The sequence below is a fragment of the Gouania willdenowi genome, chromosome 16 (assembly GCF_900634775.1).
Source record: "Gouania willdenowi chromosome 16, fGouWil2.1, whole genome shotgun sequence".
In the NCBI taxonomy this organism is placed as follows: Eukaryota; Metazoa; Chordata; class Actinopteri; order Blenniiformes; family Gobiesocidae; genus Gouania; species Gouania willdenowi.
In genome coordinates, this window is record NC_041059.1 from 6,961,108 (window position 1) to 6,986,828 (window position 25,721).

Below are 25,721 nucleotides of genomic sequence, written 5' to 3' on the forward strand. Positions count from 1 at the left end.
CCCATGCTTTCAACCCTGCAGCTTAAACAATGACATGGCAAATGTGTGGATCTTTCCGATTTTCATACTGCATGCCGCCAAAAAATTTGGCTCTGTCACATTAGACCAGGTGGACCAATGAATGAATCCTGATCATTTCGTCATGATGCACACTCCCTCATCATGGCAAAGACACATGGAATGGGCAACCCGGTGTGCACGGGGCAGTACCCAGCTGATGGAGAAGCTTACGTAAGGAAGACAGACAGACCGAGACGACGCAGAGATACACAGGGTGACCGCAGGTCCTTAAAAAGTCTTAAATTTAACTTCTTCCTACCTGTAGTCACCCTGGATACATTCTGTATCCAGGGTGTTCTGATTTCCGCTCTGTCTACAGCAGCGGTCCCCAACCTTTTTTGCCCCATGGAACTGTTTAATGTCGAACAACATTTTCTCGGACCAGACTTTAAGATGTGGCCAAAAAAATAAAAAAAATTACTGTTTTCTAAATATAATAATAAACGTGAATCCACTGTGTATACAACTTTATTAGCAGCGTTAAGATTAAACATGTCTTTAACATAAGATATGCTACAAAAACAAATATAAAGTGCATGAAAAATACAACTCATCCTAACGCTAAATCAGTGGAAGCCCTGAGATTGTTTCTCTGCAACGAGACGGTCCCATCGGGAGCTTGGTGTGTGGGAACGACCTGTTGCAATAAATCCATATTTCAAGTAGGACTCCTAGTATAGTCTGTTAATTTCTTTTTCTTTGAAGTCGTAGCCTCGTCTTCTGTCTCCTGACTGGCTCTTTTACCCGGCGCAAAGATGCAAATTTTTTGTTAATTTTGCTGTCTTGGGGGTTTCACTTTAGTGGTAATTTATCGGCTGGAGCATGCCCTTTAAGACGTGCTTAAAGGGGATGCTCAGGCCGGTGACCGAGACAAGCACCTTGAATGAGTCAAGAGTGAGGGATAGACAGATGTAAAATATCGTTAAGGCTCAGATAATAAACTGATAATAAACAACTGAAATAATGAAAATGATGTATTCTTTCTGTGTGACTTGGTACCAATTGATCCACTGACCGGTCCGCGGCCCGGGGGTTGGGCACCTCTGGTCTACAGTAAAAGCAGCTTCTTTATTGTCAGGAAAAAAACAAAACAATAAAAAGCATAAAGTTGCCAAATCATCACGTTTAGTTTGTTTAGAAGCGATTGTATCTGTATTCTGACTCAGAGTCTGGACTCTGTGTGATCGCTCCACGGTAGTTCACGAGAACAGCTGTAGCGGTGTATCAGTCTGGATCCAGTAAAAAGTGACCATAAAAAGCTGTAAATGGACTGATATGCAGATACGGGACAGTGATGAGGTGAGTTTATGTGGAGAAGGAACTTCATCAGTTGAAACTTTGAAATCTCTGTAAAACCTAACTTGAGTACAGCAGCCCGCCTACATGTCTGTTCTGATTGGCCGAGTCGTCTGAAGGACACCTTTATCAGCCAATTGGGCGCGACCTGTGTTATGCTATGGCCTTTGGGTGGATTTTTCCTAGAAAGTTTTGCATTTGAAAACGTCCAATGTTTTGTCTTGTAGTGTCTGCCACTGCCTTCTATAAGGCCCAGCCAGTCATTCAGTTCATGTGTGAAGTCCTGGATATCCACAACATAGATGAACAGCCCCGCCCTCTCACCGACTCTCATAGAGTCAAATTCACCAAAGAAATTAAAGGTACGCGTGTGTTTCTCTGTCATGAATTTTGTTACATCAGCTCATTAAAAGCCAGTGTGTGTGTGTGACATCAACTCTGACTCTTCCTCAGGTTTGAAGGTGGAGGTGACGCACTGTGGAACAATGCGCAGGAAGTATCGTGTCTGTAACGTTACCCGTCGGCCTGCCAGCCATCAAACGTGAGTCAGGGTGATGGGAGGACTGGGAGATGCTAAGCAGAGCGTGTTTAACGGAAAGGACAGGAAATGAGGATTAAAGAGAGAGCCATCATAAATTCACCTCAAACCATATAAGGCTGACTCATCAGACGAGCACGCAGTCATCATGAGTCATGCCATATTGAAATAGCTGCGAGGCGGCTTTAAGTGAATTTAACAAAGAAGATTTTTATCGTGTACCATGGCTAAATATTTATAGACAACAATAACAGAAACAAGTTTGTGAAATTGTTTGATGCTTTTGGTTCGACCGGAATAGATTAAGGTATCTAATTTAATAAAAATCCCAACAATTCAAAACTTATTAGCAGGAGGGTCTTATTTATTATTTCATTAGTTTGATAGTTAACCTTAGACGACTGGACAAGTTTATCACATCTGTTTACTCCTGCAGCATATTTTTCAACTCCAAATTTCCTGAAAAAAATTGTCTGAATAAATGAAACTTTAACATATTATTCAAAAAGAAGACAAATTAACGCCACATAACCTTGATTGGATGCATGATTTTGAACTGTGGGAGTAATCTTATCAACACTTTGAAACACTGTAAACACAACCAACGCAGAGGTCCCTAATTTCTAGTGATTAGTAAGGGCAGAAATCAACATTTATTTCTTAAATTAATAAAAAAAAAATTTTTTTACTTTTGAAACATTAGACAAACAATAATGTCTTTACTGTGTAATGTGCATTAGATTCAATGCCAGTTATTATATTGACCTCAATATTGTTGATTTATTTATTCATTTTGAACATGTAAAACAGAACAATAGTAGGAAAAAAAGATGAATTACAACAGCAGAAAAAAAACATTGATTTGATCCACAAACACTTAAACGTCTCAATTTACATGGAGTAGGAAGAAGTGAAAACGTATTTAATCCTACCCCTTTATTCACTACCAATTTATTTATATTGTTAGTTGTATTTAAAATAAATAAACAATTACCCATATATAATCATTCACACAGCCTTCACATTCACACATCATCCATAGTGAATCAGTATTACTCAAAACAGAAAACAACAACTAAACTGGTGATTAATAAAGCTGTTCTTCATTCCTGTACCTTGTGAAAATAATTTATTTATACTTGTTTTTAAAGTGAATTATTATTGAACATAGTTTTAGCTCCACACTTACAGTAGTTATTACTCCACAAATTGTCATACAAAAACCTTTCACAGTTTTTTGAACACTTACAACCTTCAAATTTAACTTTCCCATCAATTCTTTTTTGAAGAAAATGTTTTGGATATCTTCTGGCAGTAGATTAGTTGTTGCTTTGTATAAAACCTGTGCTTTTTTAAATTCTACAAGGTCACATAATTTTAGTGTAGTTGAAGATACAGAAAATCGGTTACAATTAGTGTTTAAAGAAAAACGTTCTGTTTTCTTTTTTGGTTCTCCACAGGTTCCCCCTACAGCTGGAGAACGGTCAAACTGTGGAGCGCACGGTAGCCCAGTACTTTAGGGAAAAGTACAACCTCCAGCTCAAGTATCCACATTTGCCGTGTCTACAGGTCGGCCAGGAGCAAAAGCACACCTACCTTCCGCTGGAGGTGAGATGATGAAAAACAAGCTGCCGTTACATCGTGCACTGTCAATATTTTGAAATACTCTGCTGATTTTTGCTGAAAAGAATAAACACGTCTTTTCTTGCAGGTGTGTAACATCGTCGCAGGGCAGCGGTGCATCAAAAAGCTGACGGATAATCAGACGTCCACCATGATCAAAGCCACAGCTCGATCTGCACCTGACAGACAGGAAGAGATTAGCAGGCTGGTGAGTTCTGGACAACACTATAAATAAATGAATGTCAAGGTCAGTTTTTATGCATGTGTCGGAGCTTTTAATGCATTCGTTCCCAGTAATTGAAAAATTAATCCCCCGTGCTGGACAATTTACCTCACTTTCTCCTATGTGCAATATGTACATTCAAATTGGGTTATATTTATTTATCTTTTTGTAGAGTATATTTCTGTTCTGTCCTTGTTTTGCACCTTCTACTCTTTCAATCTGACTCTGGGACATGCACAAGAATTCCATTGTACCTGTTCTTTTTAACTAGTACATTTGGCAATAAACTCTATTCTATTTTGGATCGTGACCCCATTTTGATGTCACAAATTTCTGGCGACCCAAATACTTTTTTTCCCCTACAATTAGGACCAGTAATTCATCATATTTTTTATACTGTGTAACAAATATCCGAGTATCCAGGATTAGTGCACAAAGTGATGAGATGTGCCAGCTCAGATATTTTTATACTGTATTTTATGTATACATCCATCCATTTTCTTTCCCCCTTGCTCCTTTTTAGGGTCGTGGAGCTGTTTTTCATTTATTCTTTTTCTGTTTCTTCTTTAATTTATACAGCATTTTATTTGGACTAGATTTATGTTTGAGAAAGTGAAATTGAGTATTGTGTTGTAATTTAAAAAAGGAATACAAAATTGTTATTAAATTATAATATATAAAACATTCATTAAACTGTTGCACTATGTAACCTTTGTGCTCTTGTACTTGACCTTGTATATATACGCCTTTATCCTCTTCTTGGGTAGATATTTGTGTTTTTGATTTAAGGTTTCATTGTTGTTCTACTTTTGTGTCGTAACCATTCCAAGCTGCTACAAATTTTGTTGTATGACTTTGTACAGTGATAATAAATATATATATATATATATATAAAATTTTCATCAATTACTAAACATTTCATGTGACCCCACATGGGGTCATGCCCCCAAGGTTGAAAAACACAGTTTTAATGGTTTCCAATGACCTAAAGTTTTTGTTGGTGATCCTAACCAGGACCTTCTTCCCATCTCTCAGGTGCGCAGTGCCAACTACGAAGCCGACCCGTTTGTGCAGGAGTTCCAGTTCAAAGTGCGTGACGAGATGGCCCATGTGACGGGGCGAGTGCTACCCGCCCCCATGCTGCAATACGGCGGCAGGGTGAGCACAGAGCACTTTATGGTACCTTTTTTTTAAAATCACGCCCATTCTCTGTGTTTGTTTGACACGCTTTCTTTCCCTGTCCATAGACTTTGGTGTCTGTGGAGGGGGAACTAACTCTGGCTTCTGTTTGTTCTTCATGGTGTCTGTTTTTAACTGTTGTGTTCGAGTCTCTATCATGCAAGCCAATAGTTCTATAAAATGATAGAACATGTTTTTATTTGTTTAAAAATAAATGCATAAAAACAGTTGACTTTTTATGGTAGGAAACCAGACAAAACATTTAAATGGAAATTTGGAATTTGCAGATTTCATCGATGTTGCCTCAGTTAGCCGTGGTCAGAGCAGGACTGTATGTTACTTGACAATCCACTTAGCGATAATACATGTATTCTACTGCTCTTTAATGCAGTAATAATAAACTGATATGATGCTAAAGGAGAACCTGCAACTCTAGCTGTAAGAGTTTACAACTGGTGATCTCTGATCAAACGCTGCAGTTTTCCAAAAATGACAAATAATAAAAGAAAGAACAAATTAAATTAAAAAAAAATGGAATCAGTGAAATAGAATGGAAGGAATGATTTCACGAAATCCTAAGCTGCACTCTAATCTTTTATATAGTATCCCAACAGCAACGTAGTTTGGTTCTGTTTTTGGATAGGTGTGCAGTTTTCATTTTTGAATTTTTTTATTACCTCCACCAAGGAGGTAATAAACTACATTTCAAAGTAAATTTCCCGAAAAAAAAGTTGTCTGGTTAAATGTAATCGTAACATATTATTTAAAAAAAGAAGACAGAATTAACTTGCTTGAATGATCTCCACCAAGGAGGTTATGTTTTTACTGCCGTTTGTCTGTCCGTCCGTCCCTCCGTCTGTCTGTTTAAATGAAATTTGGTGAGCTGATAGACAATGCCAAAAGGAAGGAGTTCGATTTTGGAGATGATCCGGAAGGTACTGTAGATACAGTGCCTCTAAACTTGGCGGAGGTTTGCGCTCTCTGAGTGCTCTTGTTTTGTTTTTTACTGTTTTTAAATTGATCTCCCAATAATTGAAACTATAAACAAATAACATAAGTCGACAATATTCCTCATAATAATATTTGCTGAAACTCATCTGCGATAGTAGATCCTCTGATGATATGGCTTTTTAAAGAAAACATTTAGTCTTTAAGTCTACATCCAACCTTTTTTGGATCGTGACCCCATTTTGCATTTTTTTTTTTTTAGAATTTAGTATTTTTAACATTAGAATTTTATAAGTATCATAGTTTGTTATACTGCTCTATAAATAGGGAGCGCTCAGGATTAGTGACAAATACTGTATCTGAGTGCCAGCTCAAATATTTTTGTGTTTTAATTTGAAAAAGACATTTTAGGTGACCAAAGGTTGGAAAACACTGTTCTACATGAATAATATTTACTTCATTTTCAAGTCAAATGCTTGTGCTCAATTCTAGTCTTCTGTGCATGAATACTTTGATGTGCTTTTCTGTCGTTGTGGATCAGTGACGAGTGTGTGTTTTATGCCTATTGTGTGCATGCTGTGTCCTATTTAGTGAATCAACAGAATGAATGTGAATGTTTGCCCTCATAATTACGAGTACGTGTGTTTGAGCTTTCGTTGTTGTTTCAGAACCGCACCGTAGCCACACCCAGCCACGGCGTGTGGGACATGAGGGGGAAGCAGTTCCACACGGGGGTGGAGATTAAGATGTGGGCCATCGCCTGCTTCGCCACACAGAGGCAGTGTCGCGAAGAAATCCTGAAGTGAGATTCTACGCTAACGTTTGGTCTTTATTTTTCAACCCGAGTGACAGAAGTTCCAGTGTTTTTAGGGTTTCCGCTCACCTTTGGTTTCTATTTTGTGATCTGCAGAGGATTCACAGACCAACTGCGAAAAATCTCTAAAGACGCCGGGATGCCCATCCAGGGCCAGCCATGTTTCTGCAAATATGCCCAGGGAGCGGACAGCGTGGAGCCCATGTTCCGACATCTAAAGAACACCTATGCTGGACTGCAACTCATTATTGTCATACTGCCGGGAAAAACTCCAGTTTATGGTAAGAATGCCTTCCCTTTATTTTCTTACTTTTTTTCTCAGTTTTTTTTACTTTCATCCATTGTTTTTGGAGTTTATCACTTCTTTCTGAGGGTGCAAGACTGTGTGCATCCTGGTCACGCCTTATTACCATGAATAAAAAGTCATATGTACTGTATATATATATATATATATATATGACACACATACACTTTCTTTCTCCAATCAGCAGAAAAAAAATAGAGTATCGTATCCGCCTGCATCTAAAATCATGTATTATGAGCAGAGCACATGATACATAATTTGTTTTTAATTATATATATTGAGGTAGTTTTTCAGGCTCTTTAATATTTATTTTAAATCATTTTATTCCATTATAGAATTTTCTTATGTTTAAACTTAAAATGTATGTAACCTATTGGTTCTTATTCCTAGTTTTGCTGACTTAAGATTTCTGTTTAAGTAATACCACTTTTTCTAACATTCCACATTGCAAAATAAGTCATAAAAGTATATTTGATTACTGCTAATATTGTATCGTAAGTGACGTTTTCAGCAAATACCCAAGGCAGCAATATCGGTATCGTTTCTAAAGTGATTAAGTTGTAGTAGTTCAAACGTATCGACACTTGTTTTTTTTTTTTGTTTTTTTTTAAAAAAAAAAGCGCTTTACAAATAACTTTGACTGTGATGGGATCTGCAGCTGAGGTGAAGCGTGTGGGCGACACCCTGCTGGGTATGGCCACCCAGTGCGTTCAAGTTAAGAACGTCGTCAAGACCTCCCCTCAGACGCTCTCCAATCTCTGCCTCAAGATCAATGTAAAGCTGGGAGGCATCAACAACATCTTGGTGCCTCACCAACGGTAGGAACAAAAACTACTTTTAAACACTTTACCCAAATGTATCTTTAGATAGATAGAGTTTATATCAGATTGAAACATGATTTTTGACTTGATTCTTTCACTGCAACCCACAGGCCGTCAGTGTTTCAGCAGCCAGTTATTTTCCTCGGAGCAGATGTTACTCATCCACCAGCTGGAGATGGAAAGAAGCCATCGATTGCAGCAGTGAGTGTTTTTTGTTTGTTCAATAATCTGTGTTGCATGTCAGTTTCTTCCTCCCTTCATCTTTTCTCTGTCGTTCTGACATTCGTTGTCCCTCCAGGTGGTCGGCAGTATGGACGCTCACCCCAGCAGGTACTGCGCTACTGTGAGAGTCCAAAGACCAAGACAGGAGGTGATCCAGGACCTGGCCTCCATGGTGCGGGAACTGCTGATCCAGTTCTACAAGTCGACGCGCTACAAGCCAACACGGATCATTTTCTACAGGGACGGCGTTTCAGAGGGCCAGTTCAGACAGGTCAGAAATAAACATGGCTGTGATTTCTTTATTGCTGTGATAATCTACAGAGTTTAGAATAAAACGAGGCTTGAGGATGATGTGCATTCATTAAACTGACCAGATATTTCCTACAGTGTTTGAAATCTGATGACAAAATTAGTATGTAGTGAGTTCACAATAGAAGAAAAGATTGAGTATGTGAGATATACCTAGACGTATAATATAACGGGACAGTTTTGAAGTATGCACGGTGGGCACACTTGTCATACTCAACTGCCCCCATGATGGATTGCGATCGGAATGTGAAATCGTCCTGGGACTGGCTTCAAACTAAAAATCAAACATCCCCTTTTCAAAACAAAAGCATCTCTTCTTGTCTTCCATTAGTTTGTTTTATGCTTTTGTAAATAGGGCTCTTGTTTTGAAGTTAACCAGAAGTTTAGTCAGTAGCACAATGGAGAGCCTCCATAAATCTCCAAAATGTCGACATAAAATGTGTTCCTGAGTTTTATGGATCAAATGATCACTTGTTGATATTCTACTTGGTCACTTTTTTCTTTAAAATGTCTTCAGAACTTCTAAGAGATTTTCAGCCTTAGTTTGCTTCAAGTTTTTTTCGTTATAGGTTCTAAATCTTGGGAAACTTGGAAGTATACTTCAGTGGGAACGGTCATCATCCTAATCATACTTATAGTATATAGTCGACAGTATATGCTTATTGAGTTTGTAGTGTTTAGTACGGAGTGTGCCATTTCGACCACAGCCTATGTACTGTGTTAATGGTGATAAAAGTAAAAGTGGATCCCTCTCTATTTATCCAGGTGCTGTATTATGAGCTGCTGGCTATCCGTGAGGCCTGCATCAGTCTGGAGAAGGAGTACCAGCCTGGCATTACCTACATTGTTGTGCAAAAACGCCACCATACACGCCTATTCTGTGCCGACCGCAACGAGAGAGTAAGTCCCCGCCATAAACAAAAAGTGTAGGGGTCAGGACATTTTATGTGCTTAATCTCTATTAACGTATTATTATTGTAGGCTGTGGCCTAATGCTAGCCTGCTGTTTCACTCTGCTCATCCTTTGTAATTGCACTCAATTAAAGCATTAGGACCCAATGTGGACGGAGTGCTCTGGAGTGGCATTTAAAGGCCAAAGAACCTATTACATCCCATTTTTCTGTTCAAAGCATTAGACTGTAGAACATTTTCCATTTTAATTTGTTGTTTTTGAAGCTCTTTGCAGCAGGCCTTTTCAGGATCCCACCCATCAATCTTCTCTCTCTCTCTCTTTGTTTCATATATTATCTGATGTTTTTTGGCTTTGATGAGGAAAAGTTTTTAACTAAAGTTTAACATCAAAGGACACTAAGTTTAATTTTGTCTCACAAGGTCGGACGCAGTGGAAACATTCCTGCCGGTACTACCGTGGACACGGACATCACTCATCCCTACGAGTTTGATTTTTACCTCTGCAGTCACGCTGGAATACAGGTCAGACCCACCTCTGCTCTACAAGCTGACTTTCAGCACTGTTTTCATGCACAGTTTATTTCTATGCTAAAGTTTTCCTACTTAAGCTGAAGACAGCTTTTGCGTAGCTTTGCATTACTGTAAATAATTCTGAGCAAGTATTTATTCTAGGCTTTTGTTCAACAGAAGCTGCAAATATTCCTGTGAGTCAGAAAAAAACTAATTTTAGAGGAAAAAAATCTGTTTGTGGTCGCTGGAAATTTGTGATATTAAAATGGGGTCACGACCCGAAATAGGTTGGAAACCTCTTGTCTGTACTAATGTGTTGTTTAATCCCCTCCCTTAGGGCACCAGCCGGCCCTCCCACTACCACGTACTGTGGGACGATAATTGTTTTACCGCGGATGAGTTTCAGCTGCTCACCTACCAGTTGTGCCACACGTACGTGCGCTGCACCCGCTCAGTCTCCATTCCTGCGCCAGCTTATTATGCCCATCTGGTGGCCTTCCGAGCTCGCTACCACCTGGTAGACAAGGAGCACGACAGGTAAACCATTCATTCAACAAGTGCTTCACTATGGGTGCGTCCGAATATTCCCTCCTATCTCCTTTCCTATCCACTTTTCCTTAACCCCTGGAAGTGTTTAAGTGACGTCCATGATAAGGAGCGGTCCAATTCTCTAAAAGCTAAGGAAAGGTGGCTCAGTGCTTCCTTTATAACCTCCTTTAGCCTAGGAAACAATGATGCATTCTTTACCAAAGGAGACCACATAATACTGCCCCACAATTACTTACGGCGACAACATTTAAAGGGACCAGCTCATCCGAGCGTTCACAGAAAAGACTGAAAAGGGACGCAGATCATGTACGTTACCAATGCAGTAATTTGCCTTGAACCACTTTTTTTAATATTAAACCCATATCTTATGATATGCAGCCATATCATCATATTATAACTGACATAAAACAGAGCACTTTGTCGTTCAAGAAAAAGGGATCAGAGATATTTTTAGCCACATTATGTTTTATTCAACATAATTTATATTTCTAAGTGGAAGGAGTGTGAGCAAACATTCTCAATGTGTCATTCTTTTTGTTTCACTTTTTTTCCTCTAAGCATCTTTTCCTTTGATTTGCATTCAAACCTTGTGATATTTGAGATTATATCAGCGGTTAGAGGCACAGGGTGAAGTGTTATAAATGTGGTTTTAGTCAGAGGTGGCAAAAGTACTAGTTTTCAGTTCTCACGTAAAAGTATAGATACTTGAATAAAAAATTATGCTGGTAAAAGTAAAAAAAATTGAAGTTGCTCCCTTACTTGAGTGAAAGTAAAAAAGTACATGTTGCTAAATGTGCTTTTTTAAACCAGCAAATTCCACTTTTTTTTTTTCAACAACTGGTAGACAATTGGTTCATGGAAGCAAGTTACATCTGTTACCTTTGAACACCTGCAGAATTTAGCACTCATTATAGATAAAATTTGTAAATAAAAGCCAGAGCAGCTTTGAGTTTAATGGATGGATGGGTTTTTTTTTTTTAAAAACTTGAAAATGCTGATTATAAAACTAAGGGACCTGCCCGACAGAAAAAAGCTCAAACTACCAAAGTTTTGCTTCTTTTTACGTCATGACATCATCTTCAAAGGTCTTAAATGTAACAATTTCATTTTTAAAATGTAAGGAGTAGAAAGTACAGATATTTTATTAAAAAAGTAAGGAGTAAAAGTAAAAAGTTGCTAAAAAAAAGAAATACTCAAGTAAAGTACAGATACCAGAAAAAACTACTTAAGTACAGTAACGAAGTATTTGTACTTCGTTACTTGTCACCTCTGCTTTAAATAATCCATTTTTGGAAATTTGTAATTTTTTCACCACGTCAAACGTCACCACCCTTCACCTAGTGGAAGTGTGTCTGATTGTCAAATAAAGGTGATGACCTTTCCCTAACTCCTTTAGGAAGTCTCCTAACACCTTTCCTGAAACCCATGTCATCATCATCTTGGTTAAGGAAAAGTGGGTAGGAAAGGAGATAGGAGGGACTATTCAGCCACAGCCCTTATCTCAGACCCAGAGATGTTTTATTTTATTCTCACCTGTTTGTGTTTCTCATCAGTGCTGAGGGCAGCCATGTGTCCGGACAGAGTAACGGTCGGGACCCCCAGGCTTTAGCCAAAGCTGTTCAGATCCACCACGACACCCTGAGGACCATGTACTTCGCCTGAGCTACACACACACACACACACCCTTCATGATCAATGCAACCCCCCCTACACAATGTAACACTTGCATAAACAACCACACAAACACAACCATACACACACTTGGCTCGTCAGCCAAGAGGTCCTCATAGGTCCAGACCCACCCCCACCCCTGACCACCCGACTCACACGCCTAGTCAATCCGGACCTGACACTGTGCAGAAAGCAGGGAGGGTAGGAGGCGCCCCCACACTGGACTTAGGATGCAAAAGCTGCTTTAAACAAAACAAGAGAGAATCTCAGCACTATTATGCAATTTAAAACCAGCCAATTGTTTTTAATTTAACCCCCTCCTTAAACTTCTCCTTCCACTTTTAAATGTTTTTTTTCTTTTCTTTTGTCTATATTATCGTTTGTTTACTCAGACTTTAACATCTATTTCTCTGCTCGTCTCCCACCATCAGTACCTCAGACAGTTTAAGCAGCAGCAGCACTTTCACATTCTGTCAAATTTAACGGTTTGATTCTGCCGAACTTTGGAGCGCAGAAGAAGAAGAAGAAGGATCAGTCTTTGAAGTCATTGAGACTTTGGTGTATTGCAACATTCAGCTCTTCTTTTGTTCTTCTTTCCTTTTCATAAGCGATAGCAGTGATTTATACGGAGCTACACGTTCTTTAGAGCACACTGCCACCTGTTGGCAACGAGGTATAAACACCCCCTACCACCCAATAATACAGGATTCATCATCCTGCAGTTTTGGATTGAATTCATCTGTCACTTTTTAAAAGAGGGGCTTTTGGCTGGTGTATCGATTGCTGAATTACAGCCATAAGTTATATTTAAAGTATAACACTGTTTTTTGATTATAATTGATATTATTTCCTCTATTATGTGAAACATTTTATGATATTTTAAAGTAATCACATTTGTATGTTTTTAGTTTTTTTCTCGTGTGCGTTTAGTCGTAGTTAATGTTTGTGAATCGTTTAACACCCTTTCTTATGTTTTCTTATAGTTTAGCTGGTATATATAATTATGAATCCACACCAACCTGTTGCTTTAGTGCAATAATCCGCCGAACGAAGTGAAGGGAAAAGGATTTCTAGGGGACTGAAAATAACTCAACCATACAGTTAGACGTGTTTATGTAACAAGTGAATATTCTCAGAGGAGGAAATGTTGTTAATTTCTCCGCTGAGAGCTAAAAACAGACTGAGCATGTGCAGAGGAGTCTGCCCAGTGTACTGGGCAACAATGGTGCAACTGTAGATTCAGTGATTTTGTTGTTTTTTTTTTCTTGTCTTTACTTGAAGGATTGCGGCGGTTAGGGAATGATCAACGAGCATGATTTCTAATGTTGTGATCATTCGATATCAATTAGGAGTTTTCTTAGATTCCTAAGAATGACAAAGCTTTTTACCTGACAGCAGCAAAAGTGAAGCATAAAGGCCATAAAAGGGGGGTTGTATTCAAGTGCCTGTCGGAAGTGTTTAATGGTCTAAAGCTGCATGACTTGATGATGGAAAACTTATCTCAGCGCGGTAAAGTAAAATTCTTAGAAGAAAACGAACAGCATAATTATTCAACGCAAAACAAGTTTCACTCGATGCCTCTTTATTCTTCTCAACAGTCTACTGACTTTTCTATACATCTCATTCAAATCAACCTAAGATCAATGTATGTAATGTACTCGCCGACTTTGGTTAAGAGCAGTTTTTGCTCAAAGTTCATCGGATTTGGATCCAGCTGCTACAGTGTGTGTTTGTTTAAAAAAAAAAAAAAAAACGGAAAAAAAAGCTGGCTACACGTGTGGGAAAACCAGCCTCGCATTTATTTGTCCAGTCTCCAGGGTTGCAGTCAATTATAATTATTTACAATTATGATGTAATCATAGTTGTAATTGTATTTGAAAAAATCTGTTTCTGTTGTAATCATAGTTAGTTTTTGTAGAATTTCCATGACAATTGTCAGGGCCAAGGCATGAAAAGAGAAAAATTTGTGATTTTTTTTCTTTTATTTTTTAGCTAAGGTAAGGCATAAAAATAGAAATATTTAGGGTTTATTTTTTAATTTTTTCGATAAAGCATAAAAATGGGGAAAAAATTAGTTTTTCTGAGTTAAGGGTATCATAAGAACTTAAAAACTAGTTAAATATGATGAGGACACTTTAACTGGGATGAAAATCCAGTAAGGCATGAAAAATGTGGAAAAACACCCAAATTTCAAAGGAAAAGCAAAGAAATGGAAAAAAAAAAATTGGAATTTTTTTTTTCTGAAAAAAGGCTATCATAAGGCATAAAAAAGGTTTATGGGGTTGATTATTTCAAACTCAGTAATTGTTATTAAATTTTAGCTTATTTTAATATTATTTTATTTGAGAACATAATTGTAATTGAATTATTTATTTGTAATTGGAGAAAATACCAATCATTGTAATTGAATTGTAATTAAACATGGATAATTGAAAATGTAATTGTAATTGACCCCAACCCTGCCAGTCTCCTCCCTCTCCCCAGTGGAAGTTTCCAGTTGTTGGACGAAGTTTGTTTTCCACACTTGTAGCCGGCCCCTGTGTTGGACCTGGTTTTAACGCTACGCTGTGGGGTAGGGTCAGGCTGGTGACCCCCACAGGTGTATGGCTGACTGTTGATGATGATGATGTGTACCTGGTCTACGGTCACCACATAGCTCCTCCTCTCCTCTGCTGGTGACCCAAGGCTCGATCAGGGACGTTTTTAAGAAAAAAAAAAAACAAATTATCTGCACTAAAAGAAGCATGTGTTTCAGGACTTAACACAGGTGTGGTGCTACCCTAAATTTCAAACTGAACCTCTTTGTGAGCAGATGGGAAGTAAGAAACCAACGTGGACTTACTCACTGAAGGACTGGAAAAAGGTTTCACTGCAATAGGTGACAGCGCTGCATGGGAATAGATGATAGCTGAGACTCAACGGTACAAAGGCAGGCCTTCCTGTGAACAGTGAGGTGTGATGTGGTGTCTAGCCTTCACTTTTTGACATTGGTCCCATTTCCAATGTGCAAGCCAGTGGGTTTGAGCCTTTGTGATTTCACTAGTGTCTGAAAGCATTTTTTTTTTTTTTTTAAAAAAAAAAAGCCAGAATAAAGTATATTTGTACATTTTAAATTATGTAATGCACACCACTTATTTTTGCTAACAAAAAATTAATGTAGTCTAATTATTAATCTTAGTAAAAAAAAAAAGGTATACAAAGTGATGGTTTAAAAAAAAAAAAGATATAAACTTTGTTGCAATAGACTGTTGACTTGCTCCTGTGTCACTGTATAGTGTATGTGTGCACAGTGGTGGATTGTTGATACTGGTGACGTATGTTTGGACTGTTGAACTGTTATCGATGGCTTATGGACTTAAACCACCACTTACTTTGATGTTTGGATAATAGTCGTGCGATCTGCTGAAAGCTTCGTTCTCTCCTCTTTTTGTTGTTGTGGATGATCATTTTCATTTTGGATTTTTGTCGTATTTTTACATGGAGAGCATCCCTGTTCGGATATTACCTTTGACGACAAGTTGGATAATGTATTATTAACACTTTGATCTTGAATGTTTTTGAAATTCTTTCAAATGGTGCTGATGCCTTGCCTTGATCAAGAGAGAGGGCGAAAACCGGAACGGGCGATTTTGACGTTTCCGAAGGTCAGACATGTCGTAGGATCTCAGAAAAATCTCTTTACATTGAACTTCAGGGGATTTATCACAGATTTCAACAACCCTCGTTCTCTCATCTTCCTCCTTAAGTGCACAAGTACATCGGAGTTGGCCTGGAGGTAAATCCGCGGTTGCGACTAAGCCTGTATTCGTGTTCCTTCTCCGTTTCCTCACTTTGCCCCCAAAGGCTTACTACTCTCTCTGTGCCAGAGGATCACATTCTACCGCTGTGCAATTTCTCCCAAATCCCTCTCTGAGGTGCGAGGAAGGTCAGAGCTGAAGGACGATGAAGTGGGATGTGATTTTTACTCAATAGCTGTGTTCCTTTTTTGGGGCGGGGCCAGTGGAGTCATTCTCTGTCGGCGGTGGAAGTTCAGCTGCTTTTGTATGGACGGACTACTGAAGGGCAGTGGAACACGTGTTTACAGAGCCCACCTGTTGGCCTTCGTCATGTTTGAAATACCATTGGCTTCGCTTGGCAAATATTAGCCTGTACCGACATAAGCTAACCGTTTTTTGGACTTGAGGTAGTGACGACTTAAAGGGTTAATTGTTATTTAGACTGTCTTACCTCAGACATTGTTAATTAGTAAATTATAAGCTAGTTGTTGACTGAAATCAAAGCATCCAACCTTGCATCGAAATGATCAGGAGGGAAAATGGTGGGAAGTGAAGGAAATGAGCCAGATGAAACGTTTGGTGGTCAGCGTTCTCAGTGCCTGACCTTTTCAACACATGCGCGCAGATCATGTCACCTCCTTTACTCACAGTCTTTACGACAGACCTGGGCTGTGAGATTTAAAAGTAAACCAACCATGTGACATTTGTTAGATGTTTAGTACACATATAGATATGTGACTGTTTTTGTGTTGTTTTTATTTGTTAATTAAACAAACAAAAAAAGACAAAAAAGAAAAATCACCACAAGACGATGTATACAAAATGAATCAAAACACAATACACCAGAGCGACAATCAAAACCAAGCAGTAAATGAAATAAAAACTGAATAAATCGGAATTCACTCAAAACATACATTTCCAATATTTTGGGAAATCTTGGCAGCAGGTTTAGAATGCACAAGCTACGGTAATTTTTTTTTAAATAGCAGGGTTTGTAAGTAGTAAACAAACTGCCGCAAAATAGGCCGGCAGAGGTGGCAAAAGTACTAGTCTAAAGTACTCAAGTAAAAGTATAGATATTTGAATAAAAATTACTTTTAAAAGTATTGAAGTGGCTCCCTTACTTGAGTAAAAGTAAAGAAAGTCGCCAAAAAATAAATAGTCGAGTAAAGTACAGATAGCAGAAAACTATTTAAGTACAGCAACAAAGTATTTACTCTTCGTTACTTGTGACCTCTGCCGACGTGTTTCACGCATGCGTTGAAAGGATCTGAAAGGATCAGTGGCTGTGAAAAGATCAGGCACTGACGAGCATCTCATACAAGTGAAGGTGTTTTCACGTTAAATAATCAATCGAGATCTCTGATTTTTGTGTGTGCTTTGCAAAGTAGCAAAGCAGTGAGTTGAAGTCCACAAAGACTAAGAGTGCCTTTCGTCTTGATGGTGCTGTAAAATGAACTAGCAAAGCAAGGAGAAATTAACTCCTTCATAGAAACACATTGTGATGCAGAGACGACAGCGTTTTCCACTCATTCACTGAGCAATGCTAACTTGTGTTTGGTGCGTTTGAGACATTAAGCTTGTGGTCGAGCTGTTTCTTCCGACTGCTTTTAGTGTCTTGGACCAATAGTGATGATGGTTCAGTGGACTGTGCGTTTGGATCGGAGCAGGTTGGGGGGTGACAAACACAGCACAGCACTTTAGAGACTGCCACTCTCCCTCGTTATGCAGGCTTAGAGCTCATCTGTCCTTCCCGATTTGCCTTTGGCGGTTCCGAACCCCAATGAGACGTCGATGGAAGCGCGTTTTCCAAACCCCAGCCGTCATTTGTTCAAATTGTGCCTCACGTGAGCAGAGCGCTGATTGTCGCTGTAGAGCTTTGCTGGTTTGGTTTTTCTACGCCTGTGTTACAGCTAGGGTTGGGTTTCCAAACTACATCCGTCTGTGCCGCCAATTGTTTTGGTATCAAAATTGTGATCAGTTTCAGGAAGTAGCCTTGAAGCTTTTTTGTTGTTGAAATTATTGAATTGATAGTTAATTTGTGCACTTCAAGAGAAACTTTTCCTGCTCAAATGTTGTTTCTCTTCACCAGAAGAAATGCTGTTGAGGGGGAAACTGATTTCAGACACTAAGGCACTCGTACATGAAATAAACAAGCATCTATATCTTTAGATCGCCAAAGACTTGCAGTTTAAAAAGCAAAAACTATAGACTAAAAGTTTCTATATGGTAAAATGATATATGTATTGTCTAAAATATATTAAAAAAGCTCAAACTTGGTACTCGTGTTAAAAAAAGCAAACATTTAAATATTTTACTTGTTTATCTATCAAGAGAGTGGGTACATGGAAGAGATTCTCAATACTGTGAATGCTGAACCATCAAGTCATTATCTCAGTGTATTTTAGATAAACAGACAAAACAAGGACAGGAAGAGCTAAACCTAATCTTACTCATGAAATACATTTTACCCAAAATGGCTAGAAATCGATTCTAGAGCCGCAGTCAGTTCCATCATTCTGGAGAATAAACCGAGGAGAGTTTCTTGTTCTGTTGGAACTTTTTCAGTCCAGAGAGATTAAATATTTCTATTACAAAAGAAGAAAAACCTGCACCTCACAGTCCTTGGTATGCTGCATACATTATACTACATTAAAAAGAAAAACTACAAATCGCTTTTATTATGACATATAATGCTTGAGTAATGCCTGGTCGCGATATTCCTATACATGAGCTATTTTAGAGTCTAAATAAATAACTGTTGAAAAAAATAAATTTTGTTTTTGTCTTAACACTTTACCCGATTTCGTCAAATAGTTCTTGAGCCGACTTTTATTTTGTTGTCCTATTTAAATGTGTTGTTCTTTAAATATCTATATATATGAAATATATATGCGGAATATTTTATAGTGTATTTATTGAGTGCGTTAAAGTGATTGGAGTCTCTGCCTCAGTTTTCAGCCTGTTTGGGGGTGGGGCCGGACGGGGGAGAGCCAAAAGGAGGCGTTTAGCCCCTCCCCTTTCACGTTGACGCCTTATTCTAGACACGAAAGCACAATAAATGCAGAGGTAGGAGGAGCCTGTTGCTGTGATGCACTTCTGGCTGTGAGTTTTAACTCTTCACCCTCGTCCCAAACCATCCACTATTTCTTCTTCAACCATCACTAAAGGCCAAATGACCACTTTCTGCCCTAAAAAAAACCTTGAAAGGAACCGTTTTCTGAACCAGTGTGTCAAAGCTAAGTTTATGCTAAGCTGCTAATTGGTACATTAGCCGTGCAAGTTTCCTGAGCCAGTAAAGGTCGAATGGAAGGTCGAGTGGAAGATTACTCTGAATTATTGCCTAAAAGTGAAGCTTTGTTGGTCTTTAAAACCTCCTGATCTGAGGTTTTACAACAGGAGCAGCTTTCGTTCTACAAATAAGCGCCTTAAAGTGACAGACCTTGGCTTTCAGTGGCTAGAATTTCATCATCTTACTTGACCTGCCCAAATTAACCCCAAACTGCAGCCTTGCATCTTAATAATCTCTTTCAAACTCTGTAACGTCACTACATTGTAAAGTGTACAAACGATAGCCTGAGTTTGTGGCATTTTTTTTGTTTCATTTTTTCTCTGATATCTGAACAGAATGTTCGTCAAGGTCGACGAAGCATTCAAAAATGCTGGCGGCAGCAACCGCTTGATTTAGAACAACCACCTCCATCCTTACGCACATGCTGCATACTAGTGCTAATTTTACTTTAATAACTACGGTTGTTGAGGCAAATCTGAAGTGGAGGGTTTGTTCTGTGAGCTTTGAGGTTAAGACCTGTGCCTGTATAATGAACCAATGTTAATAAACTATATCAAGAAATGAGAGATATGACAAAGTGTTGGTTATACCTTCACTATTAACGGTTATATTGTCCACACAAGAATAATATGGATTTTGGAGAAAATTTGATTTTTGACCTGGAAAATCCAAATTTATGGGAGAAAAACTTTTTGGCTTCATTAATTGTTTTTTACATTTTATTTTGAAATAAATATTCATAAGAAATTAAATTAAATCTTTTTTTTTTTTTTTTTCATTCAGGGATGCCTCATTTGGCTCCCTTTTCTCTGAAGGAACAGCAGCTCTACTCTGAGCTCCTCACTATAGAGTTACTATAGCTTAGCCCAGCCATCCAAAGGAGTTGACTCATTTTCTCTGCTTGTTCTTTAAGTATTTTCCCCAAAGGTCATGACAATGATCTGTGACTCAAAAATTGACTATTACGTATTTTTTTTTGATATAGATAAAATACAGATTTCCCCAAAACGATTGAGTTTGTAAGAAAAGAAAAAAAAAAAAACAACAGCCAAACAGTTATGTTGATTTAACAAAACATCTTTAATTTTGTGCATTGTTTTTGCTATTCCATCCTTATGTGAGGATCAGAGTCATGGACCTTTGGAGTGTCGTCTATCCAAAGCAAGTCGAGCGCATGCTTTCCAAACGGAAACCAAAACCTGGTTCAAGGCGTGTTTACGATCATGTTTACTCCCACGGCTGTCAGAAGTTCCACCTGATTTTTGTTGTTCCATTTGCATTCCAAACTCCTTTAAAAACCAAATACTGCAGAAGAGATTAGGCTCCTGCCACTTCCCTTTAACACACAGCAGTCTTGATTACGTGTTTCTGAGCGTGGCCATGGATTCTGAATATCTGCTCTTCTGTTATTGGCTGAAGAAGAAACGCTGTTTTATTTTTTCAATGTAGCATCAACAACTCTCATGTCTGTTGTTTTTATTTTTTTTGTTTTTTTTGGTCAAAGGACTTTAGCCTCTGAAACCTCTGACTGAGGCACCAGCAAACCCACGGGAACCTTCACCACTGGACGATTCATGTCTCAGTCTCTGTGTTCTGCAACAGCTCTGTTGTACCAACAGCTCTATTCCTTTCACTTTAAACTTTATTTTTTGTTTTTCTTTGTAACTCTTATAGTTTGTTGTTGGCCCTTTAGTGTTGCTTTGCTTCAGTTTGAAGTGTATCTTTGACTAATACTTGCAATAAAATGCTTTGCTTTACAGTCAACGTCTCTGTAGGCTCCTTTCTGGAAAAACAAACAAAACACTTTTTTATTTGTCCCTCACTGACAAAATACATTCCCAACATCGCCTTGAACATAGTAAAGATTAGAGCGGCATGTTTTTAGTATTTAAACCAAATACACAAATGTCTCGGGTTCAAACGAACAAATCCTATGGTTATTTTGATTGGTCATGTCCAAACCTAGACCAAGCTAGACACTTAAGATGCTCCTTACTTCAAACAAGCCATTTAGGCAACAAGGTGTGTCAGAAAACTGCTGATCTACTGTACGGTATATCATCTCCTTTGGATAAAGTGGCAGAATTTATTGTATCAATTATCTTGTGATAGAAAAAAAATCCAGAGTGTTTCGAGATGATACTTGACTGAAAACGGACTTGTCAAAAACTGCTCCAAGTGAAAGTAGCTTGGTCACGATCTTGTGAGAAAATACCAAAAATCTTATGTTTAATTTGATTGGTAATGCCTAATATTAGATAAAGTATTTATTTATTTATTTTTTTAAATGACCTTAATTCTGACATTTTAAGTAATAATAAAAAAATCTGTAAAAATAGATCCAGGGTCCCAAAAAACAGAAATGACAGGCCACCATTCAAAACAATTAGATGCACTGGATATCGTTTCTTGGTATCGGTAAACTGTGAGTACTGTGCAGTATTGGCCCGATATCAGTGCATCCCTGATTGGAATTAAAGAAATTAAAAGAATGTGAGGACTGACATAAGGAAAAAGTAACAATGGCGTCCAAAGAAATGTTCCGGAATCAAAAGAATACTTTTCTTTCAAATGTAGTGAAGTAAAAGTAATAAATGTATCCCACCAAGATAATAACAAAGTAAAGTACAGATACTTAAAAACAATACTGAGGTAAAAATGTGCATACATCTTTTTTGTTAGTTTTTTTTTTTGTTGTCATTCTTCAGTTATTGTTCAATACAGAGATGGAATATATTTACGGACCACTAGGTGGCGCCATTCAGCTACAATACAAACACTGAGGAGAGAACATGGACTGGACAGTTGATGCTCAAGACAAACCCTGGGCTATATAACCTTGAAAGCAATATATAAATACGTTTGGATTATTGTATTTGGGGAAAAACACATGGACTGTTTTATTAAGGTAGATTTTATTTGATAATAATATTTTCAATAAAAACGTTAAAATGCAAAAAAAATTGAGACCTAAATAATTGGATTTACACTCTTTTTTTTTTTTTTCTTTATTTAAAAATATATTTTTTGATTGAAATGTTTTATTTTTGATTGAAAAACAAATATATTACTTGTAATATGGCCCAAATACAAAAAAGATTACTTAAAAAAACAAACTTTGCTTAAATGAAAACAAAAACCTGTTTCAATCAAAGAAAAAAATTGTTCAATGTAATTATTTAGCTCTCAAATATCTTTTGTCTGAATAAATGAAAACCTGAACTAATTATTCAAAAAAAAAATGAACTTGCTGGGATTTTTATGCATCCTTTTACGGGACTCCACATCCCACAATGCAATGCACGATCCTTTTCCGACATTGCCGGTAAGAGATTGTGGTATCACTTTATTTGAAGTTTTATATATAAGGCTGACATTATGCTGTCATTAGCATTAATAAGGTGTAACAAGGGCTGCCATTAAGTATTGTTCGCTAAATTATGACACATTTGGAGCTATGTTGGCATTTTTTGGGTTAGGTGAATGGATCTAGTGGGGTTATGTAGGGTTAGGGTAACGAATGACACTTAATGACAGCTTTCATGACACCTTATTCATGCAAATGACAGGTGTCATGTCATAATAATGACTGTAAAATGTCAGCCTTTATGTATGAAATTTCACGTAAAATGTTCCGAGATTGTTTACAAGTGAGATCAAAATCAATTTTGAGCTGCAATTCCAACTTTTTACATCTTTTTCCCCACAAATGATCTTTGATTTATTGATTTATGAGGCCTAGACTGTCTTTATCTGATAAAACATTATTTTCTCCAGCAGCTAATTTTAGTCACCGAAACCAGGTTTGATCATTGTTCATGTAAAGTGAAATATTCTTGACCTCGTTCAGCAGCAATCAGTGTCTTCATTGTCTCACACACACACACACACACACACACACACACACACACACACACACACACACACACACACACACACACACACACACACACACACACACACACACACACACACACACACTCTGCTCTACCACCTCCTCCTGTGAGACCAAGTGTTCACAGGTGAAATATGTGCGTTGAATGAGATGGATTCTTCCCTCCTTTCCTTTCACCTCCAAATCTCCCCCTGCAGGTGTTTCCTCTCCTATCTCAGTGACTGCTCCTCAGCATTGATCTGCATTTGTCCCTCGACACACATTACGTTCATTTTATTATTGTCACTACATGAAATTTGATCTCGCACGATTCCCCACACAGTGGAGCTCTGAGGGCCGTGTGCTGTTAATTCTGTTTTTGCAGGTACATTGGTTTTATTAGCAATATGTCAGGTATATTTAGCATGAGAGGCTCAAGGGCGCAGTTCCTAAAACCCTGAGTACAATCATTTAGTGGCTGATCAATGTGCAGCTCTGCACTGTTACTGAGGATTTATCAACCTCGTTAAAAACAGTCGGAGTTCACACTGACAAAACCACGTTATTCTGTTTCCACCAACTGTTGAGTGTTTGTGTCCTATTACTTAGGCCAGTGTTTTTCAACCATGGGGTCGGGACCCCACACTGGGTTGCCTGAAATGTTTAGTAATTGATTTAAAAAAAGAAATACTCATTAGAAATACATTTAAGATGTATTATTATTAACTGTATATGAGGCGCCGATTGTAAAGTTAAAAAATGTATGTGATATCTTTTTCTTGTAAAAATATAATGTCAATGTTTGATTATAAATCTAAATGTTAAATCTAAATCTATTTGTTAAATGAGCTTTTATTTTGGTACTCCTGGTGAATTGGCACATTAGCTAAATATTTTGTTTCACCTGTGACATTTAGATTTACCATTTACCATTTAGATTTAGCATTTAGATTTAGCATTTAGATTTAACATTTATATTTAAATGTAACATTTAGATTTAACATTTATATGTATATGTATCATTTAGATTTAACATTTATATTTAAATGTAACATTTAGATTTAACATTTATATTTAAATGTAACATTTAGATTTAACATTTATATTTAAATGTAACATTTAGATTTAACATTTATATTTAAATGTAACATTTAGATATAACATTTATATTTAAATGTAACATTTAGATTTAACATTTATATTTAAATGTAACATTTAGATTTAACATTTAGCTATAGCATTTAGATTTAGATTTAACATTTAGCTATAGCATTTAGATTTAGATTTAACATTTAGCTATAGCATTTAGATTTAGATTTAACATTTAGACTTAACATTTAGATTCAGATTTAATATTTAGATTTAACATTTTGATTTAACATTTAATATTTACATTTAACATTTACTGCATATTTAAATGTAACATTTACTGTACATTTAAATGTAACATTCAGATTTGACATTTAGATATAGTATAGCAAACATAATCAAAAATGTAATTCTGAAAAAATGTCTTTGTAGTCACCAGAAATTCAGTTAAAATGGGGTCATGATCCAAAAAAGGTTGGGAACCACTGTATTAGGCCCTTACAGCTGCTGCCGCCAGTGGTTGACAACCTTTCACATCTGGTTGAAATCTAAAACAGTCTTGAAAGGATGCCTTTTCCTCTCTTTTTACATAAACCAAGTGTCCGTTTTTCAGGGCTCCATCTGGACTGTGATGTTTTCATTTAACCTCTGACCCTCAGTGAAGCCTCTGTCAGGGCTGCAGATGATGTGTAGGAAAGCCCAGTTAATTCCCACCATCACTATCTGCTGTGACTGTCCCACACATGACAAACGACGCCTTCACACACAGACAATCAGCAGGAAATCAGAGGAAATCAACCACTGTGGGAGACCACCCCAGTCTGAGCCAACATTGATTCAGTGTTTTCAGTGTTAGAAATCATTCTCAAACATATTAAAATGAGTGTTTCAATGCATTTATCAGATTTTCAGCAAAAAATGGAATAAAAAAACTAAAAACCCACAACTGGTCCGATATAAGGATGATTTTTAACTCTACACACTTTAAAATAAGGTGGCGATGACTGATCATTTTCTACATTTCACCTCATTATTTAACAAAGTTTTTTTTTGTCTGTTTCTGTTGTCATTTTGTTGTTTTTAGGTGTCATTTTGGGTTATTATATGTGTGTTTGTGTACCGATATTTTCCTGCCAATTTGTGTATATTTGTTGTAATTTTAAAGTAATTCTTGTGTATATTTGTTGTCTATTTCTCCGATTCTGTTGTCATTTGGTAAATTTTTCTGTCATATGTCATATATATTTTTCTTTGTGTTTTTTGTTCTTGTTGTTTTGTGTGTTTGTAGTTGTATGTTTAGTATGTTGTCTATTTTTGTGTATTTTTCAGAAATTAACATTTTTTTAAGTCACTTTGTGTTTACTTTTGGAGCTACACAAAATTACAGCATTTTTTTTTTCAACCTTCGGGTCGGGACCGCAAATAAGGTCACCTGGAATTAAAATGGGTCGCCTAAAAAGTCTAGTAATTGGTTAAAAAAACCAAAAACAACTTAAAAAAAACTGCTTAAAATTATATTTTTTTATTTTTTTGTTAGATATTATTCTTTTTTCAAATTAACACATCACACACAATAAATATCAAACAACTTTCTATATTTAAACTCTCTGAAAAATAAAATAAAAACATTTGTAAAACACTTTGTTAAACATGATCAAAAACTAATTCTAGAAAAAAAAATTGTCTCTGGGGTCGCTGGACATCAAAATGC

General features: G+C 37.2%; 1 protein-coding gene across 3 annotated transcripts in view; it reads left to right on the forward strand.

Moving 5' to 3' along the window:
- Nucleotides 1–13,748, forward strand: part of ago3a (argonaute RISC catalytic component 3a) — a 29,620-nt gene extending 15,872 nt beyond the window's left edge. The window contains exons 6-19 of one of the 3 annotated variants that reach the window (XM_028469852.1): nucleotides 1,584–1,718; nucleotides 1,810–1,897; nucleotides 3,355–3,502; nucleotides 3,606–3,725; nucleotides 4,776–4,919; nucleotides 6,536–6,669; nucleotides 6,778–6,962; nucleotides 7,644–7,803; nucleotides 7,917–8,007; nucleotides 8,105–8,299; nucleotides 9,103–9,237; nucleotides 9,670–9,771; nucleotides 10,097–10,296; nucleotides 11,862–13,748. In XM_028469852.1, coding sequence (XP_028325653.1) covers nucleotides 1,584–1,718; nucleotides 1,810–1,897; nucleotides 3,355–3,502; nucleotides 3,606–3,725; nucleotides 4,776–4,919; nucleotides 6,536–6,669; nucleotides 6,778–6,962; nucleotides 7,644–7,803; nucleotides 7,917–8,007; nucleotides 8,105–8,299; nucleotides 9,103–9,237; nucleotides 9,670–9,771; nucleotides 10,097–10,296; nucleotides 11,862–11,970 — 1,946 coding nt within the window. In that variant the 3' untranslated portion in view covers nucleotides 11,971–13,748. Of the gene's footprint in view, nucleotides 1–1,583; nucleotides 1,719–1,809; nucleotides 1,898–3,354; nucleotides 3,503–3,605; nucleotides 3,726–4,775; nucleotides 4,920–6,535; nucleotides 6,670–6,777; nucleotides 6,963–7,643; nucleotides 7,804–7,916; nucleotides 8,008–8,104; nucleotides 8,300–9,102; nucleotides 9,238–9,669; nucleotides 9,772–10,096; nucleotides 10,301–11,861 lie in introns of those variants that run through there. The other 2 variants (XM_028469853.1, XM_028469854.1) reach the window with 2 other exon arrangements.
- Nucleotides 13,749–25,721: the final 11,973 nt, after the last annotated feature.